At 37.2% G+C, this 24,188-nt stretch overlaps 1 protein-coding gene across 2 annotated transcripts in view; it reads left to right on the forward strand.

Moving 5' to 3' along the window:
* SLCO1C1 (solute carrier organic anion transporter family member 1C1) overlaps window positions 1-24,188 on the forward strand; it is a 55,523-nt gene that overhangs the window by 13,712 nt on the left and 17,623 nt on the right. Inside the window, exons 4-8 of one of the 2 annotated variants that reach the window (XM_028093251.1) lie at window positions 9,634-9,758; window positions 12,911-13,057; window positions 14,814-14,912; window positions 16,686-16,931; window positions 17,951-18,115. In XM_028093251.1, coding sequence (XP_027949052.1) covers window positions 9,634-9,758; window positions 12,911-13,057; window positions 14,814-14,912; window positions 16,686-16,931; window positions 17,951-18,115 — 782 coding nt within the window. The remainder of the gene's footprint in view (window positions 1-9,633; window positions 9,759-12,910; window positions 13,058-14,813; window positions 14,913-16,685; window positions 16,932-17,950; window positions 18,116-24,188) is intronic. The other variant, XM_028093253.1, reaches the window with a different exon arrangement.

A 24,188-nucleotide genomic window follows, 5' to 3' on the forward strand; every position in this document is an offset into this window, starting at 1 on the left:
AGCTGTTACTGTAACCTTACATTCAGAGGAAAGGTGGAATTAGAAATAACTTAGAGCCAGATCAATAAACTGTAGAGGAAAACAATGCCATCCAGATAAATGGATCAAAACCCCCACATATTAAAGGAGAGGAAAACAGAGGCAAAGTAGGAAGACCCTAGGCTTACCTCATCCCATGAACAATGAATGCTAGATAACTATCAAATCATCCTAAATACTCCAGAAATTGACCCGAAGACTGACAGAACAAACTCCACAACTAAAGGGAGAGAAGAGTCACACTGAAGAAAGTAGGAAGTGTAGTGACCTGGTTTAGGGAAGATCAGATCAGATTGCAGGTGCTGAGGAGGGAAGAAGGGAGATGTGGTCGCAGAGAAGGACAAGAGAAAGAAAGCACATGGGGGAATACACAAGGAGAATGTTTCCCCCATAGCCACTGGCTTGGAAAATGAGAGGGGCTGAACTTCATGAGTTCTTAGAACCAGTGGGGCATAAAGCTTGGAGTTTTAAAGGTCAGGAAGTTTCACTGGGATAAAGCCCAGAAGGTAATGTGCTGCTTCTGAAGAGAAGTCAGGCAAACAATCCAGGGGCATACAGCATGGAAATAGTGATCTGAAGAACACCTAGGGCACACAACAGGGACATTATTTGCTCTTCTTGGAGCATGTCCCTGAGAGACAGAACTCACAGAGATACCTCCCTGAAACAAAGGAGCTGGCTGGGCATTCCCCACCCCTACCACCCCTTAGCATAAACACAGAGCTCCCTCAGGAAGCAGCACAGTGCAGACGCTGGCTGCCTAACTTGCTTATACCAAGCCCCACTCTGGCAGGACTGCTCTTCTCAGTCAAACTTGCCAGTCCCAGTCCCTTCTGGGCCCCTACCCCAGAAGACCAGCACAAGCCCCTGCCCACACCACATCTCCCAACCAGAGAGTTCTGCAGGACCTTGGTTCTGGTGGAAGCGGTGTCAAGTCTCATTTCATAAGCAGACCAGAGCACACCTAGTTAAAACTCACCACATTCAGGCCAGGGACCAAACAATGTCCGCCACAGGCAAGGAGAGTCTCAGAAGAAAGCTCAGATAAAACACAACAGAAAATTTATTTGAGGAAATAATAGCTGAAAACTTCCCTAATCTGGGGAAGGAAACAGACTTCCAGATCCAGGAGTTAAAGAGAACTCCCATCAAAATCAACAAAAGCAGGCCAACACCAAGATTTATTGTAATTAAATTTGCAAAATATAGTGATAAAGAAACAAAAAGGCAGAAAGACAAAATAAGTCCTTAACTTATAAGGGAAGACCCATAAGGCTAGTTGCAGATTTCTCAACAGAAACTTGGCAAGTCAGAAGAAAGTGTCATGATATATTCAAAGTGCTGAATGGGAAAAATCTGCAGCCAAGAGTACTCTATCCAGCAAGACCAACATTCAGAATAAAAGGAGAGATAAAGAGTTTACCAGATAAATAACTAAATGAGTTCATTACCATTAAAGCAGCCCTTCAAGAAATATTAGGGACTCTTTTAGTGCAAAGGAGACCAAAAGTAAAGATAAGATCAAAGATATATCCAGAAACAATGACAAAGGAAGTGATAAATGGCAATAAATACATATCTATCAATAATTACTTAGAATGTAAACAGTAAAAAGACCTAGGGTATCAAAGTATTTTAAAAAATCTATCTATCTCATTCTCTCTCTCTCAAATAAATAAAATCTTTAAAAAAAAACTATCTATATGCTGCCTCTAAGAGACTCATTTTAGACCTAAAGACACCTGCAGATTGAAAGTGAGGGATGGATGTCAAAAGAAAGAGTTAGCAATACTTATATTGGACAAACTAGACTTTAAAACAAAGACTATAACAAGAAACAAAGAAGAGCACTATCTCAAAATAAAGGAGACAATCCAATAAGAAGATCTAACAATTGTAAATATTTATGTGCTAAACATGGATGCACCCAAATACATAAAACAATAACAATCATAAAGGAACTAACTGATAATAATACAATAATAGTAGGGGACTTTAACACCCTACTTACATCAATGGACAGATCATCTAAACTGAAAATAAATACAGAAAAATGACATTGAATGACACCTATACCAGATGGACTTAAATATATTCAGAACATTCGATTCTAAAACAACAGAATACACATTCTGTTCAAGGGCACATAGAACATTCTTCAGAATAGATCATATATTAGGTCACAAATCAGGCTTCAACAAATACAAAAAGATTGAAATCATACCACACACCTTTTCTGTTTTTTTTATTTTTACATTTTTTTAATTTTATGTATGTTAATCACCATACAGTACATCATTAGTTTTTTTATTATGTTAATCACCATACATTGCATCATTAGTTTTTGATGTAGTGTTCCATGATTCATTGTTTGCGTATAACACCCAGTGCTCCATTCAGTATGTGCCCTCTTTAATACCCATCACCAGGCTAACCCATCCCCTCACCCCCCTCCCCTCTAGAACCCTCAGTTTGTTTCTCAGAGTTCATAGTCTCTCATGGTTTGTCTCCCCCTCCGATTTCCTTCCCTTCATTTTTCCCTTCCTGCTTTCTTCTTCTCCTTCTCCTTCTCCTTCTTCTTTTTTAAACATATAATGTATTATTTGTTTCAGAGGTACAGGTCTGTGATTCAACAGTCTTACACAATTCACAGCGCTCACCATAGCACATACACTTCCCAATGTCTATCACCCAGCCACCCTGTCCCTCCCACCCCCCACCACTCCAGCAACCCTCAGTTTGTTTCCTGAGATTAAGAATTCCTCATATCAGTGAGGTCATATGATACATGTCTTTCTCTGATTGACTTATTTCACTCAGCATAACACCCTCCATTTCCATCCACATCATTGCAAATGGAAAGATTTCATACCTTTTGATGGCTGCATAATATTCCATTGTATATATATACCACTTCTTCTTTATCCATTCATCTGTCGATGGACATCTTGGCTCTTTCCACAGTTTGGCTATTGTGGACATTCCTGCTATAAACATTGGGGTGCACGTACCCCTTCAGATCCCTACATTTGTATCTTTGGGGTAAATAACCAGTAGTGCCATTACTGGGTCATATGGTAGCTCTATTTTCAACTTTTTGAGGAACCTCCATACTATTTTCCAGAGTGGCTGCACCAGCTTGCATTCCCACCAACAGTGTAGGAGGGTTCCCCTTTCTCCACATCCGTGCCAACATCTGTTGTTTCCTGACTTGTTAATTGTAACCATTCTGACTGGTGTAAGGTGATATCTTATTGAGGCTTTGATTTGGATTGCCCTGATGCCAAGCGATGTTGAGCACTTTTTCATGTGTCTGTTGGCCATTTGGATGTCTTCTTTGGAAAAATGTCTGTTCATGTCCTTTGCCTTTTTCTTGATTGGATCATTTGTTCTTTGAGTGTTGAGTTTGATAAGTTCTTTATAGATTTTGGATACTAATCCTTTATCTGATATGTCATTTGCAAATATCTTCTCCCATTATGTCAGTTGTCTTTTGGTTTTGTAGACTGTTTCTTTTGCTGTGCAAAAGCTTTTTCTCTTGATGAAGTCCCAATAGTTCATTTTGGCCCTTGCTTCCCTTGCCTTTGGCGATGTTTCTAGGAAGAAGTTGCTGCAGCTGAGGTCAAAGAGGTTGCTGCCTGTGTTCTCCTTTAGGATGTTGATGGACTCCTGTCTCACATTTAGGTCTTTCAGCCATTTGGAGTCTATTTTTGTTTGTGGTGTAAGGAAATGGTCCAGTTTTATTCTTCTGCATGTGGCTGTCCAATTGTCCCAACACTATTTGTTGAAGAGACTGTCTTTTTTCCATTGGACATTCTTTCCTGCTTTGTCAAAGATGAGTTGACCATAGAGTTGAGGATCCATTTCTGGGCTCTCGATTCTGTTCCATTGATCTATGTGTCTGTTTTTGTGCCAATACCATACTGTCTTGATGATGACAACTTTGTAATAGAGCTGGAAGTCCGGAATTGTGATGCCACCAGCTTTGCTTTTCTTTTTCAACATTCCTCTGGCTATTCGGGGTCTTTTCTGGTTCCATACAAATTTTAGGATTATTTGTTCCATTTCTTTGAAAAAAGTGGATGGTATTTTGATAGGGATTGCATTAAATGTGTATATTGCTCAAGGTAGCATTGACATCTTCACAATATTTGTTCTTCTAATCCATGGGCATGGAACGTTTTTCCATTTCTTTGTGTCTTCCTCAATTTCTTTCATAAGTATTTTATAGTTTTCTGAGTACAGATTCTTTGCCTCTTTGGTTAGATTTATTCCAAGGTATCTTATGGTTTTGGGTGCAATTGTAAATGGGATAGACTGCTTAATTTCTCTTTCTTCTGTCTTGTTGGTGTATAGGAATGCCACTGATTTCTGTGCAGTGATTTTATACCCTGCCACTTTACTGAATTCCTGTATGAGTTCTAGCAGTTTTGGGGTGGAGTCTTTTGGGTTTTCCACCTAAAGTATCATATCATCTGCAGAGAGTGAGAGTTTGAGTTCTTCTTTGCCGATTTGGATGCCTTTTATTTCTTTTTGTTGTCTGATTGCTGTGGCTAGGACTTCTAGTACTATGCTGAATAGCAGTGGTGTTAATGGACATCTCTGCCACGTTCCTGATCTTAGGGGGAAAGCTCTCAGTTTTTCCCCATTGAGAATGACATTCGCTGTGGGTTTTTCATAGATGATTTTTATGATATTGAGGTATGTACCCTCTATCCCTATTCTCTGAAGAGTTTTGATCAAGAAAGAATGCTGTACTTTGTCAAATGCTTTTTCTGCATCTATTGAGAGGATCATATGGTTCTTGTTCTTTGTTTCATTAATGTATTGATTGATTTGCGGATGTTGAACCAACCTTGCGGCTCAGGGATAAATCCCATTTGGTCGTGATGAATAATCCTTTTAATGTACTGTTGGATCCTACTGGCTAGTATTTTGGTGAGAATTTTTGCATCCATGTTCATCAAGGATATTGGTCTGTAATTCTCCTTTTGGATGGGGTCTTTGTCTGGTTTGGGGATCAAGGTAATGGTGGCCTCATAAAACGAGTTTGGAAGTTTTCCTTCCATTTCTAGTTTTTGGAACAGTTTCAGAAGAATAGATATTAATTCTTCTTTAAATGTTTGGTAGAATTCCCCTGGGAAGCCATCTGGCCTTGGGCTTTGATTTGTTGGGAGATTTTTGATGACTGCTTCAATTTCCTTAGTGATTATAGGTCTGTTCAGGTTTTCTATTTCTTCCTGGTTCAGTTTTGGTAGTTGATACATCTCCAGGAATGCACCCATTTCTTCCAGGTTATCTGATTTGCTGGCATAGAGTTGCTCATAATACCATGAACATTTTTGACCACAACAATATGAAACTAGAGGTCAACCACAAGAAAAAATCTGGAAAGACCACAGGTACCTGGAGGTTAAACATCATACTACTAAACAGTGAATGGGTCAACCAGAAAACCAAAAAGGAAATGAAAAAATACACTGAAAGAAATGAAAATGAAAACACAATGGTCGAAAACTTTGGGATGTGGCAAAAGGTATTCTAAGAGGGAAGTATAAAGCAATAGAGGCCTACCTCAAGAAGCAAGAAATATCTCAACCTAACCTTACACCTAAAGGAGCTAGAAAAAGAAAAACAAATGAAGCCTAATGCCAGCAGAATGAGGAAAATAATAAAGAGCAGAAATAAATTATATAAACTCTAAAAAAAAAAAAACAGATCGATAAAACCAGGAGCTGGTTCTTTGAAAAAATTAATATTAATAAACCTCTAGCCAAACTTATCGAAAAAGAAAAGAGAAAGGACCCAAATAAATAAAATCACAAAGGAGAGGGGTGCCTATGTGGTTCAGTTGCTTAAGTGGTTGTGTCTGCCTTTGGCTCAGGTCATGATTTCAGTGTCCTAGGATTGAGCCCTGCATCAGGCTCCCTGGTCAGTGGGGAGTCTGCTTCTCCCTCTCCTTCTTCCCCTCCCGCTTGTGTGCTCTCTCTCTCTCTCTAATAAATAAAATCTGTTTAAAAAAATCACAGAGAGAAAAGAAACAACCAACACCACAGAAATATAAACAGTTACAAGAGAATATTATGAAAAATTATATGCCACAAATTGGACAATCTAGAAGTAAATAAATTCCTAGAAACATATAAATTACCAAAGCTGAAACAGAAAGAAATGGAAAACTTGAATAAACCTATGACCAGCTGAGGTACTGAATCAGTAGTCAAAAACCTCTAAACGAATAAAAATCCAGGGCCGGTTGGCTTCACAGGGGAATTCTAAGGAAGAGCTAAAGAAGAGTTAATACCTATTCTTCTCAAACTATTCCAAAAAATAGAAAAGGAAGGAAAACTTCCAAATCCATTCTATTAGGCCACCATCACCCTGATATCAAAACCAGATAAAGACTTCACTAAAACAGAGAACTACTGGCCAATATCCCTAATGAACATGGATGCCAAAATTCTCAATAGAATACTAGCAAACCAAATCCAACAATACATTAAAAAAATTGTTCACCACGATCAAGTGGAATTTATTCCTGGGTTTCAAGGTGGTTCAATATTTAGAAATCAATCAGTGTGATACACCACATTAATTAAAAAAAAAGGATAAAAACCATATGATTATTTCAGTAGATGTAAAAAAAAGCATTTTTCAAAGTACAACATCCATTCATGTTAAAAATTCTCAACAAAGAGTTAGAGGAAACATATCTCAATATAGTAAAGGCCATCTGTGTAAAACCCACAGCTAATATCATCCTCAGTGGAGAAAAACTGAGGGCTTTTCCTTTATGGTCATGAACAAGACAGATATATCTTTTCCCACCACTTTTATTCAATATGGTACTGGGACTCCTAGCCACAGTAATCAGACAACAACAACAAAAAAAATAAAAGGCAGGCAAATCGTCAAGGAAGAAGTCAAACTTCATTATTTGCAGATGACATGATATTCCATATAGAAAACCTGAAAGACTCCACAAAACAATTGCTAGAACTGATAAATTCAGTAAAGTGGCAGGATACAAAATCAATGTACAGAAATCTGTTTCATTTCTGTTAATAATGAAGTAGCATAAAGAGAAGTTTAGGAATCAGTCCCATGTACAATTGCACCAAAAACAGTAAGATACCTAGGAATAAACCTAACCAAAGAGGTGGAAGACCTGTACTCTAAAAACTATAAAACACTGATGAAAGAAATTGAAGATGACACAAAGAAATCGAAAGACATTCCATCCTCATAGATTGGAAGAACAAATATTGTTAAAAATGTTTATACTACCCAAAGCAATCCACACATTTAATGCAATCCCTATCGAAATACTACAAGCAATTTTCACAGAACTAGAATAAACAATCCTAAAACTTATATGGGATCACAAAAGACCCCAAATAGCCAAAAAAAAAAAAAAAACCTTGAAAAAAGAAAATCAAAGCTGGAGGCATCACAGTTCCGGACTTCAAGTTATATTACAAAGCTATAGTGATCAAGATAATATTGTACCAGCACAAAAATGGACATACAGACCAATGAAACAGAATTGAAAACCCAGAAATGAACCCACAACTATATGGCCAACTAATCTTCAGCAAAGCAGAAAAGAATATCCAATGGGAAAAAGACAGTATCTTCAAATAGATGGTGTTGGGAAAACTAGACAGCAACATGCAAAACAAAACTGGACCACTTCCTTACACCACACACAAAAATAAACCCAAAATGGATGAAAGACCTAAATGTGAGACCACAAACCAGAAAAATCCTAGAGGAGAACATAGGTAGTAACCTCTTTAATATCAGCCATCTCCTTTCTAGATATGTCTCCTGGAGCAAGGGAAACAAAAGCAAAAATAAACTATTGGGTTTTTAGCAACTTGAAAGCTTCTTCACAGTGAAGGAAACAATCAACAGAACTAAAAGGCAACCCATGGAATGGGAGACGATATTTGTAAATGACATCTGATAAGGGTTAATATCCAAAATATATAAAGAACTTATAAAACTCAACACTTAAAAAACGAATGCAATTTAAAAATGGGAAGAAGACATGAATAAACATTTTTCCAAAGAAGACATACAGATGGCCGACAGATGCATGAAAAGATGCTCAACATCACTAAACATCAGGGAAATACAAATCAAAACTACAATGAGATATCATCTCACACCTGTGAGAATGGCTAAAATCAACAAAACAAGAAAAACAGGTGTTGGTGAGGATGTGGAGAAAGGGAGAACCCTCTTGCACTGTTAGTGGGAATGCAAACTGGCACAGCCACTGTGTGAAAAACAGTATGGAGGTTCCTCAAAAAGTTAAAAATAGAACAACCCTGGGGCATCTGTGTGGCTCAGTTGTTAAGCGTCTGCCTTTAGCTCAGGTCATGATCCCAGGGTCCTGGATCAAGCCCTCCATCGGGCTCCCTGCTCAGCTGGAAGGCTGCTTCTCTTTCTCCCACTCCCCCTGCTTGTGTTCCTTCTCTCGCTCTCTCTCTCTGTCAAATAAATAAATAAAATCTTAAAAAAACGTAGAACAACGCTATGATTCAGTAATTGCACTACTAGGTATTTACCCAAAGGATATAAAAATACTGATTCAAAGGGATAAATGCACCCCTATGTTTATAGCAGCACTATCTCCAGTAGCCAAATTATGGAAACAGCTCAAGTGTCCATTGACGGATGAATGGATAAGGAAGATGTGCTGTATGTATACACACACACACACACACACACACACACACTCTGGAAAATTACTCTATCAAAAAGAATGAAATTTTGCCATTTGCAATGACATGGATGGAGCTAGAGGGTATTATGCTAAGTGAAAGAAGTCAGCCAGAGAAAGACAAATACCATATGATTTCACTCACATGGAATTTTAAGAAGCAAAACAAATGACCAAAAGGGAGAGAGAGAGAGGGAGGGAGGGAAACAGACTCTTAACTCTAGAGAACAAACTGATGGTTACCAGAGGGGAGGTTGGTGGGGGGATGGGTTAAATAGGTGATGGGATTAAGGAGTTCACTTGTGATGAGCACCTTGTGTTGCAGGAAGTGTAGAATCACTATATTGTACACCTGAAACTAATATTACACTGTATATTAACTAACTGGGATTTAAATAAAAACTTAAGCCCCCAAACCCCACATATCATCATCAGTTCTCTAGAATCAGCAATGCAGTTGTTCTACTAAATTTACAACTCTAAATCCAGTGTGCAAGACCATAGTTTTCAATTATTTCTTTTCCGCTGACTTAGAGATAATCATGATTTTATCAAGTGTTGGATATTTTTTATCAGGAGCAGGTGATTTGGAGTCATTATTTTTACATTAAAATGAACCCTTGTATTTTCTTTTACTACACTGGGTAATTGGTTCAGATAGTGGAAATAACAATGAGCCAGACTTTCTGGCTGTCTAGACCTTCAGGTCATTGTTGTTAAATGCTGGTTTGGTTTTAGTGATTCAGATTCAGGGGTAGCTGCAAACTCAAACACGTGCCCTAATGAGTCATGTAGTGTCCATATAATATTTTTAGCATGATGTTAAATGAGTCTGTAGTAAAGAAAACATTCTTTTTGTACAGGTACAGATATGAAAAATATGCTCCTTTCTCTAACTCCACTCTCAGCCTCTCTCCATGTCTTTTGGAGTCAGACAGTCAATTACCTCTCTCGATTATAGAAAAATCACAATCCAAAAGGACTGATGGTAAGATGATTTTTTTACTTGACTAAGAAAGCTTTTAAAAAAGAATTTATATGTGCTTTAGGATGGACAAAAATTTCTGTGATTTTTTTTTCTGTGAAAAGCTTTACTACTTAAATTGGGTTATTATAGTGCCATAAAAATTCCTAGAATATAAGGTAGTATATGATGAGATCCTAAGAGAATATGCAGAGATTCAAATATTATGGAAAGGGGCATGAATTGTCAGTGACAGAAAAGCTCCCAGTGGTTCCAAAAAGGTGGGCCATCAAATCAGGATAAAACTAGCTTGGCACATACAAATCTCAGTCCATTGCTCAGCTATGAAATATAATTTTCCCCCAGATCTCAATTGAAAATCTGTGTTCAGCCCCTTTCCATCAGAATGACAAAAATTTCATCTCAATTTGTCCCTAACCTTCACCCTTTCCTCCAAGGGCTGCTTACATTCTGGGGAGCTTACATAGCAAAGGGGGTGGTTGTGGGAGGGGCCTCTTAGTGTTATCAGTCCCTGGTCAACTTAGATATTTAAAATCCCTCTGGCCACAGTGTTTGGTCATACATGTCATTTTAAGACCATCCTATGTCTACCTTCCTGTCCTTTTTAGCACAGCAACTCTCTCTAATGTAGAAGTGACAGTCTTGGAAACTTGGAAATAGTTCTATTTTCCACACAAGACAGGATGCAGGGAATTTTGTTAGAATGTCTAGAGTTCCATATGGCTGACCCATATTCCATATCAATGCATTGTGTGAGCCACCCTTGGGAACATGGGAATCCTCTGGAAACCCTTTGAGGAGTCAAAAGCAGGGCCACAGTGTACAACCGTCTCAGCTTTTGGGTCTTGATACCTTCCTGGGCTCTACCTGGCCATGGTGGCACAGGTTCTCCCTGCTCATGGAGTCCACACATCTACCCACAGGTGTCTGCATGTCTCCAGGATGCTATAGAGACAGGAGCTCAAATGCCCTCTTTCTACTGCCCTTCAGCATTGACATGCTCTGCGCTTCCTCTTCACCACTCCCACCTCACTCCCTGCTCCTAGCCTCTGGATTGATTTCTTTATAGGCAGTGTGGAAGCTTCTCTTTTATCTACCTGTTAGTCATGCAAATATTTTACCTATATCATAAAACTAATTTCCCCTAATATCCTCATCAGTGCTTTCTTTTGAGATGTCTTTTTCCCTGAGCAGTGAACACTTGAAGTCTGGTTATTTGAATGAAGGGAAGGGCCAGAGGATTAAAGGAAATCTAGAAATATGAGGGGAGGAGGTAGGGAAGATGTAATCATGTAAAAAATTTACCCCATCCCGCTGTATGAAAAGAAGCAGAAAAACACCCTGGAAGGAGAGGGAGGAGGTTTGAAGATATTTTGTTTTTGTTTTTGATAATCACAAAAGATGTGATATAAATGGCAATACAACTAATTAGGACATATTTAAACCTTTAATATTAAGAAGAGAAACGTAGGGTTTAGAGGCAGGAATTAAAATGTTTTTAGTGGGAAGAGACAAGTTATGAGACAGGTATACAGTATAAGACTCACAACTCAATCTTTTTCTTTAAATGAGGTCTTGCTCCCTTAAAGTCATAGACTTATGTGGACATCAGACATAGTGGATACAAAGTTCATCCTAAAAATGATAGTAGGGTAAATATAGGGCTCTTCTCAAAAATGCTCCCTGGACAACTTCCATTCCCCCCACAACACTGGAGAGCAGAGCTGTCCAACAGAACTCTCTGCGACAGTGGAAATGTTCTATATCTAGTTTGTCTGATAGAGCAGCCATTAGCCACATGTGACTGTTGAGTACTGTAATATAGCTAGTGTGACTGAAGAACTGAATTTTTAATGTTCTGTAAACTTAATTTACATTTCAGTAGCCACATGTGGTGTGTGGCTACTATACTGGAAAGCACAGATCTAAGATGTCTTCCCCTATCTATAAGACTTCCCTACCAACAAGCTTCTTGGGATCACAGAAATGTTAGAGGAGTAGGATTGATATTAGAATTAGGTTGTTTGTTTTTTTTTAGAAAAGGAATTAATATTATATTTGTGGGGAGTAGAATGGAAATCCACAGAAGATAAATTAAAAAAAATGCTTGGTCACTTGGCTACATTTCTAGAAGAGGCAGAGTTAGGAAGTAACAAGACTATACACACAATAGTCTTGTCTGTCACACAGTCTGACTCATCTGCACAAAAGAATTCACCTCAGTTCTAAATAACCCATATTTTACCTTCAAATTTTACTTTAAGGGCTACTAGTAAGTGGAAATAACTCCTACCTCATAGGATTATTAGGAGAATTTAATTTTAAAAATGCCTGCCAATCACTTAGCCCAGTGCCTGACAGAAAGGGAGCATTCAGAAGTGGTGATTGTTGGAGATAGAAAATATTATCATTTTTATTAAAGTGATTAAACTCTTCAAAGTGTATTTCACTTGTGATATGGGAGTTAATTCTCCAGCTTCACATGATTATATCAAGACATGACTTCTACAAAAGCATTTAAAAATTGTTAGCTTTGAATTTCATTCTAAGAAGACTGCCAAAAGGTTCTTTCTGTTGGAAGAGTTATACTACTAAAGCATATAGGGTTTTAAATTTTTATGTGAAGTTAGGTTCCTTAACATGAGCCCTAAAAATGGTTATTCACTGTCAAACAATTGTGATGCTGCCCAAAGTTGAAGTATCACCCATATAAAATTTTGAATTTCAGATAAAACTTGGTCAGCAATAAAATTACAAGTGATTTCTGTTGAAAAATTGAAAAGTTTAAAGATTAAGGGGAGAAAATCCTTCATTCGAAATTTTGTGTTTTGTCCCAGGCAGGATATTGAATGTTATTGGAGCATAGGAATTCAAAGGCTTCAGTGTAAATATAGAATAAAAAAGAGAAAATAAGCAAGGCATCAGAAAGAAGAATCAAGAGTTCCTTGATCAAAATCTCTGGGGTATTTACATTGCCTAAAACATTGAAGCCAAAATATTTTCCAAACTTGCTCTGACTCCTATCAAATTATGTCTATTGAAAATTTCACTTTTACATCCTAATCCAGTTTTAGGACAGCTTGTAGAAATGCAGAATAAATATTTAACTTTGATACTGATCTAATTTCATTCCTATTATTCGCTTTCCTTTCAAGAATGTGAAATGGATGCCGGCTCTTCCATGTGGGTTTATGTTTTCCTGGGGAACCTTCTTCGTGGAATTGGGGAAACTCCTATTCAGCCTCTAGGCATTGCCTACCTTGATGATTTTGCCAGTGAAGACAATTCTGCTTTCTATATTGGTAAAGCCTACCTCATTCATCTTCTTGGGAAGCAGGGTACCTGGTTTTCTCAACTCCATTCCAAACTAAATAGAGCGTGGAAGGTTTTATCCTTCAGTTCCAGTTCCTTTTTTGAGTTCACATGTTTCTGAGGTCCACACTGAGGATTTGGATGAAGAAACTTGAATTGCGTTCGGGAAAGAACATCAGATTAAAAGGAAATAACTGGAAGATCAATTGCCATGATGTATGACTTTGTGCAAATATCTTCCTGGACTTCAGGTTTCATAGGTTCTTTTTACTGGGTTAACCGTACTCCTGAAGCATTTAGGTGTCATTTATACTCATTCTTTATTTTGTTTCCAGAGCCCTAGAAACTACTTCCCATTTTTTAAGCCCTGACTATTTAAAGCATTTTCTTCCTGTGCGGGGTAGGCAAGGAATTCTGAGTTCTCAATAGCAAGTATGAATGGATAAAAACACAGAAAGGATGAGAGCAAGGCCTGAGGCTAATCTGTGTCTGGAACAGATGCCAGTAGATAGACCAGCAGCTAAAATCATACACACGCACACCACAGCAAACTCAAACTTCAAGGCCAGATGCATCTAAGTAGCATTTATGGAGTACCTCTTGAGTCTTAGAAAATAAATTTTTCTCCATTTCACACATCAGTCTTGATTTCTTGGGGCTCTGATCTTTTGAAGGCCTGGCCTTCAAGGGATAGAGGACAAGATTTAAATTCACTGAAAGGGGCTGGGACTAGCTCCACAGTATAGTTCTGCCCTGGCCATGTGCACAGAACTCCAGAGGGCTCTCATTACAGTCAAGCAGGCTGTGATTAAAAACAGGTTACCTGCTCTGATGGAAAACTGCAGTGTAAATCAGGACCTGGAACAGAAGCTCCATCACATGTGCTAGGCAGTTACTCTGGGGACTAGAGGAAAGGTTGCAAGCCAAGAGATGCATGCAGGTGTCAGGGTGTCCCCTTCCTGCCCTCTCTCTTCACCCCCTCTTCTCTTCCAGAAAGGATCTGGTAACTGCCATTTATTCCTCCTCTTAATTTAAATTAATCTGCCAGGGATATGTGTGCATCAAGCTCTGTGGTGAAATGAAAGGTAGATGGGACATACAGCTACCTTTCTGGTACCCAGCAGCAGTGTTGTTTAAGCAATCTGCTCTAGATTCCTCTTAATGCTGCCCAGGCTGGTCATGATTGTTCCCAAGAGCACCTCTTTGCATTCACAGGTCTAGCTCCTTGGCTCTCTGTGTTCAGGGATCTGCATAGCTACTGCTCTCACATGGTCCCACAGACTCTCTGAATGCATGCACTTTTGCTCTAAGGTGGAAGAAATCAATTTTAATGTCAAAAATGACTCTTATGCTTAACCAACCATAAGAAGTTTTTGAAAGACTGTCATAATAGTATAATTCTATTTTTTTGTTTTTTGTTTTTTGTTTTTTTTAATCAGTAGGGCAAATCTAATCCTAAGGAGTAAAGTTTGCTCCATTTGTGGGAAATTAACTTCTTCAGAATCTTGGTGTTATTTTCTTACTAAGAGGTAATTAATGCCTCCCAAGTGTTCATTCTTCTTCCAAAGCTGAGAAGGACTTATTTCCTGATTCAATAAGGTTGAAAAATTGACAAATTAAGCACACTTAAGAGTTGATGAGATATTTTCAGCTACTAACTGGATCTCACTCCTATTTCTTGTTTAAAATTTATTAATTTACAAAAGCGGAGAAATGCCGCTTTTTTTTTTTTTTTTTTGGGTGCAGGGTGTGTGCAGACGGTTGCAATTATAGGACCGATCTTTGGCTTCCTGCTAGGCTCATTATGTGCCAAACTGTATGTTGACATTGGCTTTGTAAACCTAGGTAAGAAAGTTTATTTTTATTTATTTATTTATTTTAGTCACTGCAATTTTTTTAATGGGGATGGTGTAGAAAATATCAAATTCCCTTTTCATAAAGTGACAGGATGGTAATCTTTCATAAAATGAAAATAATCCACTGAAAATTTGTCATTGATCTAATCCCTGCATGCATTAATAAATGGAATATGAAAAATAGGCAGTGGTTAGAACTGGATGACCCATGGTTTGTTATTCAGATGTATCCTTTTTCACTTCTGTTTTGCCACTTCAAATGCATTCCAGCATAGTTAAGACTAAAAACTGTGGCTTCTTGTTGACTCTTGTTGGTTCAGGTGTAATAACAAGACAGACACATCAATTGATAATGTATTTTGTAGACTTGCCGGGAAGACCAAGAACTGAAAGTGTTCTGGCAACCAAAATGTGTTCTTTACTGTACAGATCTTTTTCAGGTGGAGGCATATTAGAGTGAGTCTACCTTATTCTCTGGGAGAGTACTTGTGGAGGGAATAAATGGGGGACCTCATCCTTCCATAGCTATTAATGTGTCTCTGTCCTTGTGAGATGTACCTCCTGGATATGGACATTACTTTTCTTCCTTTTTTAAGAAGTTCAAGAAAGGAGTTAGAAACAAGAAAACAAGTTTCATCTTTAAAAATTCTGAAACTGCATTTTGAAGTCCTCATGTGTCAAAATTAAATGCAAAAACTCTTGCACCAATTTTTCTTTTTTATCAAATAAACTACAAGATACATTCCAAAAATTTTATTCATTAACCTCATTAATTTTGCATCTATTCTATCCCAGGTGCTGTTCTACCACAAAATGGTGAATAAAATGGTAGTTGAGTACCTTGACTTCCTGAGGTTTTAAAATCCAGTCATGGAGATTGATTCAGATAAGAAAGGATAGGTGTGATGAGTGGGACAGAGGGAAATTGTTAAGGGGAAGCAATGAAGATGCAGTGATGAGGCAGTGTGAACATTTTACCAAGTATAATGTGGCAATTGAGCCTAGTTGTCAAAGGACATGTGTTTATTTCATTGTTCTCACAGAGTGCAGTGGAGGTAGATCTATCATATGTTTTATGGGTTCTTATATAGAAAAGAAGAAAAAACACTTGATTTGGTTCAAAAAAAACTTCATCACTACTTACCTTTTCATCAAATAAGAAATGGTGTCAAAAATAAAGTTTTGATGATGAATAAGATACTGACATTTGTATATACAAATCCTTGCTTCAGACCTAGATTAGCTCTGAAGTATTACTGTCATTTAGTGACTAACATTCTGAGTGTTTTAGACTAGATTGGCACCAGAGGGTGTAGGATGTAACTCTTTCTTTGAGAAAAATCTTGGACAGACATTCAATATGTGGACCAGATGCAAGCGGTGCTAATGTGGGGGAGTTGGCAGAAGGCTTGGAGCCCCCATAATTCTCCCTCATAGGGTGCTTGCTTCCTGTCATGGGCCAGGGGATCCCTCTGCAGAACCCCAGGGCAAAGTAAGACCCCCCCTCCTCCAGGATTCAGACTCTATATTTTAAATCTAAGGAACAAATGAAGAAAAGCATCATGTTCCAGAAAAAAAAGCACCATGTTTCCTTCAAAAAGCAAGATGATGATAATATTCAGACTAGAAAGTTATCATGCATCAATTATTAGGTATTTTTATGATGTGATAGAGCTGATGCTAGGATTTTTTAAAAAATAAGCTTATTTCAACTCACTGGCTTTGCTGTATATGCTATTTAGCCATCCCCTCTGTCTTTCAGATCATGTAACCATTACTCCAAAGGATCCCCAGTGGGTAGGAGCCTGGTGGCTGGGTTACCTAATAGCAGGAATTGTAAGTCTTCTTGCAGCTCTGCCTTTCTGGTGTTTACCAAAGAGTCTGCCGAGACCCCGAAGTAGAGAGGATTCCAATTCCTCCTCTGAAAAATTCAAGTTTATTATGGATGATCATACAGACTACCAAACACCCCTTGGAGAAAAGTCAAAAATAATGGAAATGGCAAGAGGTGAGCCAGATTCTCCTTGATTTTGAAGCACTTTCAGTTTTCCTGTTGAGACTCTGTAAGGAATCTATAAATAATACCCTCTCTCCCCATCATTTGTTCAGAAAAATTGAGAAACTATACAGGAAGCAGAATGGAAGATTACAAAGTCAGCTTTATTACTGGAGAGGGATTAAAGATCATGACCCAAAGTTTTAGTAACCTTCCTTGCTGACATTCCCACCCTTACACTACTACAGGTTAGACCTGGCAATGGCTCCTATCTGGGATTGCTGCTTCGCATCAGTCTGGGTGGACAGAAAAGAGTGAATCTTCAGAGCTTGTGGCCTTTTAACAGATGAGATTCAGTCATTCGACAAATGTGTCGGTGCATGTTTCCCACTATTGATCAAAGGAGTGAGTGTGGTGCAGGGCACAAGGCCAGACATGTTAATGTGAATTCCTTTCACATGGAAAAAGAGTGGCCATGAGACAGATTGGTCCCCCACAGTTGGGCCCAGCAAGCAATATTTACGGAAAAATCTTCACATTTCAAACTCTTCAGCTGCATAATAGGAAGAAGGGAGAATGCCAAAGCTCATTTCTTATATTAAGTTCATTAAATTAAATGGAGATAATGTTCATGTTTCTTTCTCTGTGACCATGACGCAAGTTTGAAGAGGAGAGACCAGAAAACTGAAGTTCTAGATGTCCTACCAATGACTTTCAGCTCCGTAGGGAGAGAGTGTTCTTGTCCCTCTTTCCTTCTACCCATATCATTGGGAGGAACGTGTTCCTGTCTGACTTATACATCTAACTGTAATCTAAATTATATGCCTGTAGAAGCGAGTGCCTGTGTCTAGATATGAACCTGACAGATCTCAGCCTCGACTTGTGCCAATGCTTCATATCCATAGTGTATATGGGCACCATGCTATAACCGTGGCTGTGGGACTCGGCCAGCTATGCCCTGGTGCCAAGGCTGTGTCTTCTGCTAAGTGTAATGCTGCCTTTAATTACTCCATGTTATTTTTGTCTTATAGATTTTCTTCCATCACTGAAGAATCTCTTTGGAAATCCACTGTACTTGTTATATTTGTGTGCCAGCACCGTTCAGTTCAATTCTTTGTTTGGAATGGTGACCTATAAACCCAAGTACATTGAGCAGCAGTATGGGCAGTCATCCTCTAAGGCCAACTTTGTTATCGGTATGTTCACCTGTCCTTCACACTTGCCAGTAGGCACTATCAGCTGCATCTTGTTAACCCTTAGGCATTTAGGCATTCTCATGTTTAGACTGAAGGTGATTTACAACATTTTAGATATGAAGTCAAAAAGTGATTGAAAAAAATCTAGCAGAGTGAAAAAAAATCCAGTTAAAATACTGAGGTTGTCTGTGGTACAATTTTGCAGCAAGAATTACTCACAACTGTAAATGAGTGACCTTAAGAATATTACGTAAACTGAACGTGCATTTTATTAGGAGATTGTGATACTGGGTATGTGTCTTTCAAGTGTAGCCAAAACTTCCTAACAGTGGCCATTTTACCTGAACAGTTTCTAAGATTATAAAAAGTGAGTATTTGGAGAGGTTAAAAGGTGTTCATTGCAAAACAAAGTTTGTTTTTGCTCAGAGTTAAAGGACTTTCCTCAGTCCTGGCATTCAGGTTATTTAAAAGGGCTGTGTTTCTAGCATAGCAGATCAGTCAACAATGAAAAAGCTATTGAAGGGCAAAGAAAAGCACGAAGAAATGAATGAAGAACCAGAATGTGCAAATACATGAACATCATGCTCCAAGTAATTAGATACTTTTAAAACCTGGATTAGCTCCATTAGTTCATGAGAACATCATTTAATGCTTCTGTTTAAAGGCATATTTTATTCCTTGGGACATATTCCTTAATGGTAGGAAAATCCAAAGATTTAAAAAACATTTCTTCTTCATAAAATATTTTAAAATTGTTCTATTTCTCTATCTCTGAAAGACGCCTCTGAGCTTATTTCAGAATCCCTAATTGTCCTGTAAGAATCCTGGATAATGGATACTTAGTAGGTGCTAATTTAGTTGACTGTTCAGACTATTCTGTTAAATTATAAATATTAAAGCTATACCACTCAACTTTTACTTTCAACATTAATTGGTTCAGATTGATTTAATTGTATGATTTAATGGTTTACCTGAAGAAACATTTTAGGTTTTATTCCCCCAAAACCCCCTCCATGCCAATCAGTGCTTTATACTGACTTTAATAAGAATAGAAGAGAAATAAAAGGTTAGGAGACATTCTTTTTATTTTATTTCAAAATCTCCTTTGTGTTTATTGAGCTATAACTTACAAACAATAGTTAACTCTGCAGCCCCTAAATGTGTAGCTCAGCTGGATAAATGTTTACACAAAAATCCGTATAGTAACTATCAGCTGGAACATGGAACTCATTTCAGAACCACAGAGGGCTCCCTCAAACCTCCTCCTGTTCCATACACTTTCCTAATGCTAATAATTATCCTGAACTTTGTCATCACAGGTCAGCCTTGCTGGTTTTTGAACTTTATACAAATGGAATAGTATGCTATGTACTCTTTTGTATCTAGCTTATTTCAATCAAAGTGAAATCTATGAGATTCATTCATGTTGTGTGTAACAGTTTGACCTTTTCCGTTGCTGTGTCATATCCTATCACATGAATATACCACAGTTTATTCATTTTATTGTTGGTGGGCATTTGGGTTGTTTTCTGCTTTTGACTATTATAAATAACACTGCATGACCATTCTATATGTATTTTGGTGGTTGTATACACAATGTTTTTCTTGGCTGTATCTTGGAGCAGAATTGCTGGGCCATAGGAAGTATGTATGTTTAGATCCAGTAAATATAACCAAAACATTTACAATAGGATTGTGTAAATTTATACTCACACTAGAAGTATAAGAACTTTCCAGTTGCTCCACATCCCTATCACACTTAGTATTGTCAGTCTTTTTCACTGTAACCCTTCTTATGGAGTGTGGTGATATCTTATAGTTTATTTGCATTTAACTGATAACTAATGATGTTGAGCGCTTTTTTGCAGGCTTATGGTTACTTTAACATTCTCTTTTGTCAATTATGTTCAAATTGTTTGCCTGTTTCTCTTGAGCTGTCTCTTTTTTTATTGATTTGTAGGGGTAGGTACTTTTTTCATGATACAAGTTCTTTATTGAATATATGTATTGTAACTATTTTCTCACAGACTTCAGTTCTTCTTTTCACTGTCCTAATGGTAAGCTGCTTATTTTTAAGCAAGTCCATTTTCCAGTCTTTTTCTTTCTCATTAGTGCTATCTTATTGCCTGTTTTAAGAAATTGTCAAAACCGAAGGCCATGAAAATGTTTTCCTAATATTTCTACTAGTAGCCTAAGTGTTTTAACTTTCACATTTAGGTTATAATACATTTCAGGTAGTGTCTTGTTTTTAAAGATTTTATTTATTTGAGAGAGAGAGAGAGCACAAGCAGGGGGAAGGGAAGAGGGAGAGGGAGAGGGAGAAGCAGATTCCTCACTAAGCAGGGAGCTGGATGCAGAGTTGTAACCCAGGACCCTGGGATCATGACCCCAGTGGAAAGCAGATGCTTAACTGACTGAACCACCCAGGTGACTCTGATTATCATACATTTCAAAAAATTTTTTTAGTATAATGTGAAGGAAAAGGTCAAGTTCATTTATCAAAATGAAAAAGCCATCTTTTCCCCCATGAATTGCAATGAAGTGACACATCTTTAAGTGTATGTTTATTTTTTATTATTCAACATGTGCATAACAGAGTTTGAGGGCATTTGATTTTGGTGTCACTAGAATGATAAATACATTTTTAATTTCAAATTAAAAACATTTATTTCATAAAGGAAAATTAAGCATTGTTTGGGGAAAGATATTTATAATAGAAAATGAAATTATATGTAATCTCATTCCTTTATTGGGTAGATAATAAATGAAATACTTTTGCCAATAAAATTATTCTTAAGGAAAATTAGCACAGATGAAAGAACTTGAAATTCTGAGAGATTCAGTGGCCTGCCTAATTGCATATATACATTATGATGTAGCCAGGAATAAAATTATTTCCCCTGAGTTATATTTCCTCTCCGGACATAATTATTTTTGGAAAACTGACAAGAAGAATCTAATAATTCTTTTTTAAGTTGTGGGCAGTTGATTTCTTTTAAAAAAATCAGAATTTTTTGACTCCTCTATCAAAGTTTGCCTAAAATTCTGATTCCTCATAATTTCTATCATGTCATGTCTATGGATAATTCAAGTGCTTTTGTGAGAGATAAGTAACAGTGTCTAATGATTTCAATCATTATAGCTAGGATTCTTTCCTGAATGTATCTTGGTTTCACATTAATTAAGTATGGAAAAAAAGCACAGTAAGAGTAAGTGGGAAAATGAGTCAATATCCATAACACTTATTTTGCTTATCTTTAGAATGGTGAAAACAAATGCATCATTAGGTTAAAATAGAGATTAAATAAGACCTATAAAATACATTGTAAATGTATACAGCTGTCATTCAATAAATACTGTTCTCTCACTTCTTTCTCTTCTTCTATCATACTTCTCTCTCTTTTCTCCTTCATTTTTTTGGGGGTAAGGTGGGGGAGGCCACAAAGAATGATCCTTTCCGTGATGAAATAAGGGAGAGAAACACGAAGAAAGCACATTTCCCCTCTGCTCTCAGAGAAGACATTTGACATGACCTGGTGGAAAGCATAAACAGAAATTTTCCTTGTGTTCAAGGGCCAGTTGTTACAATGATGATTTATTTTTGCTGTACGTGTTTTGCTATGTTGGCCATATTTCTAAAGTTAAGAAATAATATTTTCTCATGTTAGTTACTTTAATTTTGCAAAGAAAATTAAAGAAAAATAAGCAACAAAAATGTTTCAAATTCAGCGACTAGGAGGCATATGGCAAAATGATTTTGCTTTTTTGAGTGTGTGGGTTTTTATTTTCCCCATTGCAATTTCCAGATGACGTTTAGATAGCTGAGTTTTTCTCCTTTTTTAAAGCTTCTTCTATCACTGTTAAGTTATGTGAAAATGATCTTATGTTTTGTTTCCTTCTTAATACACAGATTGCAATTATTTAGTCATTTTTCTTAATTTCTTGGAGTTTTTTTTATTAAATAAGACAATACCTAGTGGACATGATACATTGACATTGACTCTCATTGACAGCAATGATTATCATTCTCCATTCTTGGAGAAGTTACAAATAAGGAAAAGTTATGATAATTATTTGGGGAAAGTTGCTTATTAATAGAAAACACTAATTTTTGTGGCTAAGCTAGCAGACCAAATTAAATATGTTTTATGATGTGTTCTAGAATTAGGTCAAGTTTATTAAGTTATATTAAAAATCTGTGAGATAATGGAAAACAATCTTAGTTTGTGAGGAAAAAAATACTTTCATTATACCCAAGAAAGATGGCTAAGTATACTTCTTTTTGTCTACACCCAATTGGCTACATGAGTGTGAAAAGTCCCATAAATTTTTCCTTGTATTTCTCTCTGTGTAAAATTCAAATCTTAATATTTATATCTTCTAACATTAGTGTAATATTGTGAAGGTCCATTATATATTACAGAATTTTTCTTTGCTGGAGAAAAGCTCTAAGTACATCCCAAAGTACTATTATTATTATAACTTATTACTATTTCATTTTAATGACTAAGGCTATCATACATTTTTATGGGAATCAGAGTTCCCAAATTATATTGTAACTGTGCTGTCCATCTTAAAATATTTTACACAAGTCTCATAACTCCTGTTTCGAACAGTAACAAAGAATAAGATCTTCAGCTTGAAGGAGTATACGGAAGTAACAACAACATATTTGCTCTTAAATTTCTCCTAGCTTTTCTGTTATTTGAGTGAATATATTAAATTCAAAAGAAGTACATAAAGTAAATTGAAACAAATTGTGGATGCTGGTGTAAATTACAACTGGTATTTCCATTTGGAATATTAAATGGTAAACGTTTTAAGATCAGCACATTTTATGGTGTGAGTGAAAAAAGTGTGTAATGAAGAAATCAGAGTGAAATTTCTACTTCATTAGCTGACTTAAAAGTACCTCAGGTGAAAGAAGAGAAGCTTTGGGAGGAAACATTATTGGATGTTTAGGAAATCTGCTATCAACACAACTTGGCCCAGCATGGATAGCTTACAGATCCTAGGGAATTCGAAAGGGGGAATCAAGCTGACAGTATATTTGAAATGTACTACTACTGTTCTACAGAATCATGTTATAATTCATTTATCTTGAAATAGGAAAGTAAAATATCCAGGTGAAATGTTATACATGGATAAATTAAGTTTAGTTGTTTAGCACATTTTTGTGGAAAACTGCAAGAAGCGCAGGATATAATGGTGAGCACAGTTTTTGCTTTGAAGGTGAGCTTGGAAGGTGAGGGGTGCAAACCAGATAAGCTAACAGATAATTGTGACAAGGACCAAGACTGTGGCCTATGGGACCCTGTACAAGGGCCAGAGGCAGAGGGAGGAGGAAAGGGGCTTCTGATGACCAACTTGTGCACCCTGATGCTAGAGATGTCCCTGGAGGCACCATACAGCTGGTGGAGGCTGTGAGAAGTCTCTAATTATGAGAAGTCCAGAGAACTCTGGGAGAACAAACCTTATCTTGGAGTCAGAAGAAAATCTTCTAGGAGAAGATGTCCATACCTAAATCAAAAGCAAAAGAATAAGGAGGTGTTAAAAGATGAAAATGTAGAAACTAGGGTGGGGTTTTGAAAGGATGTTGGTCAGATGAAGCAGATATCTTGTGTAGAAGGGACTGGAGGCAAGAGAATACATGAAACTTTCTGGAAGTTTCAAGACAACACAGGCCTCTAAGAGGAGATCAGTCAAGAGAGGATATTCCTGATTTTTAACATTCTGTACTGAGGGAGAAATACCCATAGAATCATCCCATTTTGATTCTCAGGCTCTTCTAGGCCAGATCAGTGCGGGGAAATGTTAGTGGAAACCCACACAGCATGAAGTTACAAAGGGTATCAAAGGGTATCCTTTATGCTATGACTCCTTATGTCCCAGGTTTGGATTGGTACTTTACAAAGAAATGAAATTCTAAGCACATTCTCTCAAGGTTTCAATTTAGAACCTAGTTTTCAGAAGATGTGTTTTTTTATAAACCTCTTTTGGGAGATAGAATTGAAAGAGAGAATAAGACTCTGCCCTTTTTGTGTAAGTCTTGGGTCTATGAGAGGGGGATTCA

Source organism: Eumetopias jubatus, unplaced genomic scaffold (genome assembly GCF_037043125.1).
Source record: "Eumetopias jubatus isolate StellerSeaLion01/CBP00866 unplaced genomic scaffold, mEumJub1_p1.0 scaffold_8, whole genome shotgun sequence".
NCBI lineage: Eukaryota > Metazoa > Chordata > Mammalia > Carnivora > Otariidae > Eumetopias > Eumetopias jubatus.